The 11,508-nt window shown below is 40.7% G+C and overlaps 1 protein-coding gene across 2 annotated transcripts in view; it reads left to right on the top strand.

Moving 5' to 3' along the window:
* SCFD1 (sec1 family domain containing 1) overlaps positions 1 to 11,508 on the top strand; it is a 47,205-nt gene that overhangs the window by 501 nt on the left and 35,196 nt on the right. The window contains exons 2-8 of one of the 2 annotated variants that reach the window (XM_081861364.1): positions 1,448 to 1,518; positions 3,299 to 3,387; positions 4,201 to 4,291; positions 5,965 to 6,087; positions 6,368 to 6,455; positions 7,638 to 7,727; positions 9,145 to 9,200. In XM_081861364.1, the coding sequence (XP_081717490.1) occupies positions 1,448 to 1,518; positions 3,299 to 3,387; positions 4,201 to 4,291; positions 5,965 to 6,087; positions 6,368 to 6,455; positions 7,638 to 7,727; positions 9,145 to 9,200 (608 nt within the window). The remainder of the gene's footprint in view (positions 1 to 1,447; positions 1,519 to 3,298; positions 3,388 to 4,200; positions 4,292 to 5,964; positions 6,088 to 6,367; positions 6,456 to 7,637; positions 7,728 to 9,144; positions 9,201 to 11,508) is intronic. The other variant, XM_081861365.1, reaches the window with a different exon arrangement.

The following is an 11,508-nucleotide window of genomic DNA, read 5'->3' as shown; positions in this document are numbered from 1 at the left end:
GCTTCCAACCCTCGGGTTTTATAAGAACAGCAACAACACTTTGGGATTATAGGGCAGTAGGCACTTCATAGACCACTACGGAATTTTAAGTTGATACAAAAGGGGGGGGGGAATCCACCCCCCCCCACCATGTCCACAGAGAGACTGCCGTCACAGTTTCATAGACATTACAGTTATTCCAAAGGAGCCCTTAAACTTAAAGAGGAGTCAATGCTGTTCGTTGTTAAAAGCAGCCTTTGCATCATCCGCCTACCCGCGTTAAGCAATTCTCAAGGCATTGTTAGAAGATACAAGAACAAATGATCCCCAAGTAATGCCCCTTTAGTACCTTATACGCATCATCCTCAAAGGAAAATATAAGGTTTATCAGAGTCAGCATTTTTTTCATCGTTTCAAGCTGTGCTCGGAGGAGTTCTGAACATGTCAACGATGCAATCGTGATGGTTTTAGGCTGGGTGTTTTTCTGTGATTTTAATGGCTGATGTTACTACTCCAAACTGAAGCACAGCCCTTCAAGTTCCTCCACTTGTTTTTGGACTAGTTCCCATTAGCCACAATCTGCACTGGTTGGATTTATGGTCCAGAACATCTGGGGGTTACCAGGTTGGGGAAGGTTGTTTCAAACAAATAGATTTGCCTATGTTATCCAGTCAGAAGCAGGTCAGTGTAGTATGTCCCAATGGCTTCTAATTGCCAAAGCATTCCATACTGAACATATATTTATTAGTACCATTCTGGAACACAAACAGTAAAGGTGTATGAAATCTTCACGGACTCACCCATGTCGGGGTTTGGGTTTAGGACTAGACTTCTTCATCAGACTTCAACACACACACACATTTTTTATTTACAGTTTCATTCTTCTTATGTCAGAGATATTGAGAAGTCACTACCAGTTTGGACTTGACAGCATATATGTAAATTCAGTGCCCTTGTGTGCAGCACTTTACACTTTCTGCTGAATCTCCTTTGCCATTTTTTCCCCATCCGAGTGTTTGTTCATGGATTATTTTAAAAGTTTTAGTCTCAGGGCAGAGCCTTGGGAATATCTAATATGACTTTCACATCAATTTTCATCATACTTATGTCTCTGAGTATAAGAAGGCTTTGGTACATAGGAAGTACAATGGAAACATACTGTTATTTTACAAGACCAGGTTTCTGCTCCTAGGTTCTTGTCTCTTCAGTTGCTACAATATCCACACATCTTGACAAATGTTGTTATCAATTTAAATAAGACAGCAGCCATGGCCTCTGTATTTATTTTATTTTAACAATTTATATACTGCTTGACTACAATAATCTCAAATAAATAAACTCTATCATTGTTTATTTCAAAATAACATATAAGCAGATTGCAATATTTTGAAAACGTTCTCAATAGATTTTATGTGGTTAGTCATACGTTTTCAAAACTATTCAAAATCCTCTTTTCTCTCATTTTCAGTGGCTCTAAAACGTATGTTGAATTTCAATGTGCCACCTGTTAAAAACAGTACAGGTGAACCAGTATGGAAAGTAAGTCAAACTATATGCCAATTTTACATCCATGGTAATCATTTCTAGTTTCAAATTAACTTATTTGCCTTGTTCTTGAAAATGACATTTTATAGCTTTACGAAATAGGTTGTTGACTTGGACCAATTGCTGATAATGAAAATGAAGGTGTTTTAATTATATTGTTGTTTAGTCGTGTCCGACTCTTCGTGACCCCATAGAACTGCATAAAGAAGAGCTCTGTGAAAGTAAACATAGCTGAGTAGATAGAAGTAATTACTTTGGTAGTGTATTTGACACTGGTGATGGATTTTATTGAGGAAACTGTACTAATGGTTAAAGAAACATTGTTTGCGACAGTGTTTTAATGTTGCATGATAGAGCCATTTCAGCCTTTATTGTGCATGTTACCTTTTCCAGTTGGTTTTTAAGTTCAGATGTTATCATAAAACACTTTTTTAATTCTGACAGGAACTAGCTAGGTGAGCATCAGATGCACACTGCCCCATTCCCTCCTTCTCTGGCATGGCTGCAATGAGGAGCTCTGAAGCTTTTCCTTTCTTTCTTTCTTTCTTTTGTTTGAGGCTTGCTGTGTTGTGTGACCCTGAGAAACTCCAGTTAATCTTAACTCTGATTTGCTTGAAACAAGCCATATATTATGAAGCTGCCTGGTTTTGACAAACAACATTAAATACAGTCGTACCTCCAGTTACAAACGCTTCAGGTTACAAACTCCGCTAACATGGAAGAGTTACCTCGAGTTGAGAACTTTGCCCCAGGATAAGAATGGAAATTGGGTGCCCGGCAGTGCAGTGGCAGCAAGAGGCCCCATTAGTGAAAGCAGTCCTCTAGTTAAGAACAGTTTCAGGTTAAGAATGGACCTCCGGAATGAATTAAGTTTGTATCTAGAGGTACCACTGTACAGTTGAAGCTTGAGACATAACATTGAGATTGATTGATTTAGACACTAAACGGTGTTTAATCAAAAACATGGGAAAAAACATTAATTCAACTGCACTGGAGGGAGCAGGAAAAGCATTTTAGCCCATGGTTCATCTAGAATTATTCCCTTCACAATAAATCATGGTTAGTTATTATGTCCAAATATTCTCTCTTGGTTTTGTATGACAGGCTGCCCTTATTTTTTTTTTTAAAAAAATGCAATGTTAAACAATATTTTTAAATGTTTTCCTGTTGTTTTCATATTTTTTAAATAATAATATGTTTTAAAGAAAATTAAGTGGTACCTTTGGTTACATACTTAATTTGTTCCGGAGGTCCATTCTTAACCTGAAACTGTTCTTAACCTGAAGCACCACTTTAGCTAATGGGGCCTCCTGCTGTTGCCGCGCTGCAGGAGCCTGTTTTCTGTTCTTATCCTGAGGCAAAGTTCTTAACCTGAAGCACTATTTCTGGGTTAGCACTGTGTGTGACCTGAAGCATATGTAACCTGAAGCGTATTTAACCTGAGGTACCACTGTATTTATTTCAAAGCATATGAGAATGTGACTGACTCCTTCAGATCTGAAATGTTGCTTAAGACCCCTTTATCTGTTAAATAATTACAAGCTCATGGACATAAAGCTGCTGCACAACCTCTGCTCAGGCCCCACTGAAGTGAATGGTGATCCATGCACTGACATTGCTTTCTAGTTTGCTTAGTGTGTATGCAACTAATAAAACCTGACCGTAGCATTCTTCTTCCTCTCTGATTGGTTGACCTCAAAAGAGTCCTATCCTCTCCCCCAAATATGTCATGTTCCTTACTGGAATTATGCTAATAGGTATTTTTGTGTTGCAGGTTCTCATTTATGACAGATTTGGCCAAGATATAATATCTCCATTATTGTCAGTGAAAGAATTAAGAGACATGGGCATTACTTTACATCTGTATGTATCTATATGTATACGTTTTGCAGTTGTGTTACTTTATACGTTGTTTGAAAAAACGTGGTTTTTTATGGTGAGGAGGATAAGGTTGGATGTTAAACCACCAGCTGGGTAACTGGTCAATAATGGCAGGCTGAAGGATGCTAGTTATGCTTACAGTGATGTATCTTGTAAAGAGCAGACTGAAGCTGTGGCATGTCTAAGTATGCCAGTCTTTACCTAAAACAGTACATAAATCCATTACATTGATTACAAAATTAAGAGAAGGCTGAAAGCAGTTTTAATTTTGCAAGTTACTGGGCATACAGTAAGAGCATATCTGAAAAATATATTTTCATTATACTTATGTCTATGCAATTACCTTTTCAAGTCATAGTTTTGAAACACCTGAGACAGCTCATTTTCCTTTTTTCAGACTAATCATACAAGCTATGAATGGGTACACTGAGATGCCGTGGTTAACCTTGATTGCAATTCATGATGTGTGGTCAACAAACTGCTTAACTATAGTTAAGGGAACAGGAGAGAAAGGAATACACCTTCCTTGGGCAGGCTTTCGGTTAAACTGCAATTAAAGAAAAACTAGCATTACTTCTGCATCAGCAAATTATGTAGAAAGTGCCGTGTGCCCAATCCAATAGATGATTATTTGGAAGAAGGCTGATTGCACGGTCAAGCTCTGCCCTAAGCAAGTGTGCATAGGATTGAAGCTGTTGAAGCCTTTTTTGTTTCTAGGGCTTTTTGTTGTTGTTCCATTTGTTTCAAGAAAGAGTAAAAACAGTTCACAAATGAAGCTTGTTCTTTAATTTCCAGTCTTCTGCACTCCGATCGAGATTCTATTCCAGACGTTCCAGCAATCTATTTTGTAATGCCAACAGAAGAAAATATTGACAGGCTGTGCCAGGTAGTGTGATGTTCTTAATGTCCATTGTAAGAGTTTAAAAATTCATGTTGTAACACAAGAAACTGGACTTTGTTTTACTGCCAGATAAAAGGTAGTGTTTATGTTTCAGCTGCATAGATGTTAGGGCTGTGACTTCAATGTTTGCAGCATGTACTCCACATCAGCAAATCCAGTGATGAGCCAACTGCTTAGAAAATACTCTTACTACTGACAGTGGTTATGCTATGGATCTGAGAGGTTCTTAAGTGTCGTTGGCAGTTAGGAGAGACAGCTTGCTACTACTGCTGTAGCCCCTGCAAATGTGTTGTCTTGTATGATTATTCACTACTTTCCTTGCACTTTTAAAGTCTATCTACTACCTGTGCTAGTGTCTACGAATATATCAGGTGTCAAGTGTTCGAAGCTCCCATTGTTCTAGGCGCATTTTGCAACAGGGAATTTCATTAGCATGAGCAGCTTCTGAGCTCTGGGCGCAGTACTGTGCCTAAGATTTCAAACTGCAGAGTGGAAGGAAAGGAAGACCTTTTTCTGCCTCCCCACTTCCAGCTACTCTCAGAAGACTGGACAAGAGACCCTCTTAAGAATATTAGGGGGGTGGGCAGGGGAAGGACCAGATCATGTGAAAAATGAGCATAATATTTTAGCTGCAGTTCATTCATTTTCAGCTTTGTATTCTTGTTATAAAAAAGTGTGCCTAGACATTCCGTTATTGCACCCATAACCTAGGTTTAAGGTGCATTTAGCTCCTAGCTTTCATATCTCAATTTGTAACACTGGCTGGCTTGCTTAACTTTTTCTTAAAATCCAGAAATTGATATAGCAGTGAATATCAGGTGTAACTCAAATCTCCTTTTCACATGGGGAAAAAACCTTCATTCTCTTTTACCCCAACCTCTGAGCATTATGACAATATGATTTTCACCTTTTGTAAAGAATGTGAGCCAAAATTGTTGCAACATTCTTAATTTGATTAAGGTTTTCAGGTGATTTGAATGTAACATTTCATAATCTGAGATATCTCTTGGAGTGATTTCTGGAACCATGCCCATGAAAATGATTCATTATGCCCCATTCCTGTAGATTTAATGTATATTATACAAGCTGAGGCAACAGATGGTATTAGTGGAATTATATATAATCAGGCTGCATACATTATTTTTTTCTCCCATCAAAGCCCATACAGGGCAGGCCACAACCTTTGTATTGGTGCAATTTAGGATTGCAGTTTTTAGTGAATGAATGTCCGGCATATCAATTTAACACTGCTGACACCTGCAGGACACATGCAGACACTGCAGAGGCTTTTAAACTCAAATCTCAGACTTTGTTCTTCTCTAGACAGATCTAATCCAGGACAGATGCAATAACACAATGTGCAGAAAAATGAACTAATCAATATATTCAAAATTTACCCAAATGAGCTCAGAAGAAAAGCTTCTTACTGGGGTCAAAACAGGCTAAATAAAGAAATGGCATATTCTGTTAATTTTTGGTTTGAAGTGTGGATACTTGGATAATATTAAATGGGTCTATTGTCTGTTATTGGCATGGGTTATGCTGCCTTATAGGAGATTAAATTTTAGAAGCACTACTGTATAGTAAAGGATTTCATTCTTAAAGTATACTTTTTGTCTAAAAATTCTGGTGTTTTTAACATTCATTTTTTCTTTCAGGATCTTAGAAACCAGCTTTACGAATATTATTATTTAAATTTTATTTCTGCCATTTCAAGAAGTAAACTGGAAGATATTGCAAATGCTGCTCTGGGTGCCAGTGCAGTAGCACAAGTAGCTAAGGTAAAGTACATTACTCCAAACATTCATATTGGAGCACCTGTTACTTTCAAAACTGATTCAACAAGTTTTTTGAAGTGTGGGGTTCTTAAGTTGGGAGTTGGCAAAATTGGGTATTTCAATTTGTGCAGGTTGGAACTATTTTGCAAAGATAATACTGCTATTGCATATAAGCCCTTGTTGTTCCTTAAATAAAAATAATGTTTTGATATATTACTGATTTAATATAAACTAATCATTTACATGTTATTCTTACTAACGATCCCTTTGTTTTGATGTATAGGTTTTTGACCAATATCTCAACTTCATTACTTTGGAAGATGATATGTTTTTATTATGCAATCAAAACAAGGAGCTTGTTTCGTATCGTGGTAGGTGGATTATTCTAAAACAGTTATTTTGTTAAATGTCTAGCATTTTAAGAGCACATAAAGGTGTATAATGTAATTCTGTATGTGCACGCAGACATTCTAATGCTGGTGACGGGGTGGAGTTTTGCTACTGATTTCATTTTCCATTATTCGCCTTGATTACTTGCCTACATTTATTATTGAGCTGTAATGGATTATTGAAGTTTATGAAAGTAAGCACATAAAGTGCTTTCTGCTGTTTAGACCGAGTAACTTATTTTTGTGTCATAGACCCAGGATATATATCTTTACTATCAGGCAAGAAACATAAATGGAGGGTAGAATCCAACATGCAATCAGACTGCTGCTCATGCGACAAGGTTGCGGCTTCCTCTCATCACCCCTGCAGCCCCCTACGTGCCCCCCAAATTTGCTTCCTCTCCTTCATCCCTTTGGGGCAAATTTTGAGGGTGCACACAAGGCTGCAGGGGGGAGAGATTAAGGTGATAACCTCTCACACAACAGACAGCACTGGATACACCCTGGAATTTTAAGATTGTTTTGGTCTGCTAGAATTTTCAGCTTTTAATCTAGAGTGAATGACACATAGGCTTAATTTATACAGTACAGTGGTACCTCAGGTTACATATGCTTCAGGTCACACACAGTGCTAACCCAGAAATAGTGCTTCAGGTTAAGAACTTTGCCTCAGGATAAGAACAGAAAACAGGCTCCTGCAGCGCAGCAACAGCAGGAGGCCCCATTAGCTAAAGTGGTGCTTCAGGTTAAGAACAGTTTCAGGTTAAGTACGGAACAAATTAAGTACTTAACATGAGGTACCACTGTAACTCAAATGTGAAGACTGTAGGGCCTGTCCTGGAAGACTGAGGGGTGGGGGAAGCTGGTAAATTGGTGCCATGCCATGCAGTTTCCCTCTCTCCCCTTTCCAGTTTGCCATCACCACATTGTTTCTCCTCAAGCCACATGAACTGTTTGCCACTGTTTTGGAAAGAGAAGTAGAAGTGGCTTGACACACTGTCAGCAGTTGTAAGGGAGAGGAGGTACAGCGGCACATGTGAGCATTCTCCACACAAGCGCATAGCAGTTTCAGGTTAAGAACAGACCTCCGGAACAAATTAAGTACTTAACCCGAGATACCACTGTAATCTGATTTTTTCCCTCCTCTCCCTTTTGGTATTGCAGCCATCAACAGACCAGATATAACAGACACGGAAATGGAGACTGTAATGGATACAATTGTAGACAGCCTTTTCTGTTTTTTTGTTACACTTGGTAAGTGTGTTGGTTTCTTAAATATCATACCTCTGTAAGGAATGCTGTGAAATTCCCTCTACATTAGGTCATATGTCATTCGAAGGAGGTGGTTAGGATAAAGCGAGCCACCTCTTCCTCAAAAATGCCCAGTGCCCTGAATTGTTTTTACTGAATTGAGCTCTATTCATGGTTACCTATTCCTAGAGTTTGCAAACCAGCTTCAAATGCTGTTATAAAGCAGAGTTTCAAAAAAGAATTTGAAGCTGGTTCATCATGCTTGGAATTAACATTGGCACACATACTATTTTGCACCATGAATAGTAGTGAAACATGAAGTGAGGGTGAATTCAGCTGGAAGAGAGGAGAAGAAAGCATAGGAATTGTACAGATCAATGGTTAAGTGAATTTGCTCATGCAGAAATTTTCACATTTTCAGGGACCTCCCCTTTGCCCTCAGCTTCCTGCCGCATTCAGCAGTATCCTCCAGACCTCTGGAGAGGCTTTTGGGAGCTGCTATGGAGAAATCATATTCTGCCCACCCACTTCCACTTGGATTTTGTGGATCCAACCCTATGGGTGTTGTATAGCAAAGTAATTGAGAAAAGGTTCTTCCTGTCCCACTGCTCCTCTCCCTGCACACCTCCCTGAATCTGCTATAGAGACTTGGGAGAACAGATTTGAGAGGGTTTGCGAGAAGTGGAAGTCCATGCGTTGGTAGAACAGTTCATTGGATACAACCTCATTTCTGCACTGGCTTGGACTTTGTAAAATAAGGATTTCTTCTGTAAATGTTGTCAAAAAAGAAATAGAGTCCTAGACCGAGGACAGCAACAGTATGATATGATTTCATGTTATTCTCTTTGAACATTTAATAATTTGTAGAACTTAAAGATACTGATAGATATTAGATGCTCTTGATAGATGAATTGTTTGAACTCAGAGCTTACGATTTACCCATCTGTATCTGGCTAAAGATTAAAAATTAAGAATTATTCAGGAAAAGCTTCCCTATTTAAGTTTGCATGTCCTGTTATGACAATGATAATCTGTCACTCAAGATGTGATGTTTCAGAATGTGGCTTCAAACAATTCAATTACTTAAATCTCCTGGAAGATATAAAGTAGATATGTCCTGTATTAGGTCTGCAAAATTATCCCTTTGGAGAACTAAGAAATACATTTAACAGCTTGAGAGGTGTCTAGCTATCTCCTATTGGCTAGCCTTTTAAAAAATGCTCAAAAATTCCCTCTGAATAAGGGAATTTCTCAGCACTTTAGAAAGTTTTCATAAGCTTTGTTTAAATATTATTAACCCATATTTATTTAATAAAATTAACTTGGTAGCAGGCAATATAAAAGCCATTTATCCTAAAAGAAACGTAGTAGACTCTATAACAGCATTTCCCCCAAAAAATCAATTTTTATTTTTTAATAGGAGCTATTCCAATAATCCGATGTTCAAGGGGAACAGCAGCAGAAATGGTGGCAGTGGTGAGTTGTGAAATATCCCAACTGAATTAATTTTTGAAATATGTATGACAGGCATCATGAAGGGAGAATCACTGTTTAACTGAAAGCCGAACAGCAGACAGACAATTGTTTTTACTGAGCTATATCACAGAGGAGACAGAACGATCAGTGTAACTTTACATTGTCATGGTAACTCCACTTGTGTGTCCCAAGCTAAACAGACACAATCTAAGAATGTTTTTATCCACTGCAATTCTTAGGAAGACATGTGCAGTAGAATTTCTGGGTTTGGACATAGCATTAAGCTATGGTTTAGTGCTACATAAACCAGCCTTAGGCTTGTGCACTCTGTGCACGATTTAAGAAGTATGCAAACTCTGGGCATAATTATTTTCCCTCCCATTGGTTCCAGTAGGAGGGAATAGTTTTAAAAGGCCTTATCAGGAAAATCTGCTCAACCAGCTCCTGCTAATGGTAAGCCAGCAGAGGTTAGGTTGATGTGGTGGTTTCTCCATCATGGAGCATTCCACCACCTTTGAGTACTTCCCATGTCTTGGATTGTATGTTGTTCTTGGCTAGCTGCCTCTTAACTGACCTGGGTATGCAGTGCCCCCTTGCTTCTAGGTGCATGTGTCTTATGTGTCTTTGATTACATCCTGGCATGCACTCCTGTAGTCTAGGAAGGAAAGCTAGTGGCATATGAAAGTGTTGTCTCTTCAGACAAGGTTGAGGATATAATAATAATAATAATAAATTTTATTTATATCCCGCCCTCCCCAGCCGAAGCCGGGCTCAGGGCGGCTAACAACACTAAAACAGTACAACATTATAAAACATTATAAAAATGGATTAAAATGAATTAAAATCAAAATTGATGGCAACCATAAACTAAAGTTTTGTAAAGATTGCCAGAGGAGGGAGTCAGGCTGCGCCCTGACCAAAGGCCAGGTGGAACAGCTCTGTCTTGCAGGCCCTGCGGAAAGATGTCAAGTCCTGCAGGGCCCTTGTCTCTTGTGAGAGAGCGTTCCACCAGGTTGGAGCCGCAGCCGAAAAAGCCCTGGCTCTAGTTGAGGCCAGCCTAACCTCTCTGTGGCTTGGGACCTTCAAGATGTTTTTATTTGAAGATCGTAAGTTCCTCTGTGGGGCATACCAGGAGAGGCGGTCCCGTAGGTACGAGGGCCCTAGGCCGTATAGGGCTTTGAAGGTTAAAACCAGCACCTTAAACCTGATCCTGTACTCCACCGGGAGCCAGTGCAGCTGGTATAGCACCGGATGAATGTGATCTCTAAGCGAAGACCCCGTAAGGAGTCTCGCTGCAGCATTTTGCACCCGCTGGAGTTTCTGGGTCAGTCTCAAGGGCAGCCCCACGTAGAGCGAGTTACAATAATCCAGTCTGGAGGTGACCGTCGCGTGGATCACAGTGGCTAGGTCGGGGCGTGAGAGGTAAGGAGCCAACTGCTTAGCTTGGCGGAGATGAAAGAATGCCGCCTTTGTTATAGCTGCAATCTGCGCCTCCATAGAGAGGGAGGTATCGAAGATTACACCCAAACTCTTAACGGACGGTGCTGGCACTAATTGCACCCCCGCAAGAGATGGGAGTTGCCCCCTCAGCCCCCCGTCGTCCCGTCCCAGCCAGAGGACCTCTGTCTTCGAAGGATTTAACTTCAGCCGGCTCCCACGTAACCATCCAGCCACAGCCTCCAAGCATCTGATCAGTGTGTCTGGGGCAGAGTCCGGGTGGCCGTCCATCAACAGATAGAGTTGGGTGTCATCAGCATACTGATGGCAGCCCAGCCCAAAACTCCGGACAAGCTGGGCGAGGGGGCGCATAAAGATGTTAAAAAGCATTGGGGAGAGTATTGCACCCTGGGGCACGCCACACACCAAGGAGTGGCGGGATGACAATTCCCCCCCAAGCGCCACCCTCTGTCCCCGACCGGAGAGAAACGAGCGCAGCCATTGAAGGACTGTGCCCTGGATCCCCACGTCGGCAAGGCGGTGGTCCAGGAGTTCGTGATCGACCATGTCGAAGGCTGCTGACAGGTCTAGAAGAATCAGCAGCCCCGACCCGCCTCGGTCCAGCTGCCTGCGGAGGTCATCTGTTAGGGCGACCAGAGCCGTCTCAGTCCCATGACCAGCGCGGAAGCCGGACTGGAATGGATCCAGAGCCGATGTTTCATCCAGAAACCTACCAAGCTGTTCAGCAACCGCTCTCTCAATCACCTTACCCAGGAATGGAAGATTCGAAACCGGGCGGTAATTGGATAGATCTAAGGGATCTAATGATGTTTTCTTTAAGAGCGGGCGCACCACTGCCTCCTTCAGTTCC

The sequence above is a fragment of the Podarcis erhardii genome (assembly GCF_964252035.2).
Source record: "Podarcis erhardii genome assembly, chromosome: 1".
Classification (NCBI taxonomy): domain Eukaryota; kingdom Metazoa; phylum Chordata; class Lepidosauria; order Squamata; family Lacertidae; genus Podarcis; species Podarcis erhardii.
Note: the sequence above shows the minus strand (reverse complement) of the source record. Positions and strands in the feature narration are given on the sequence as shown.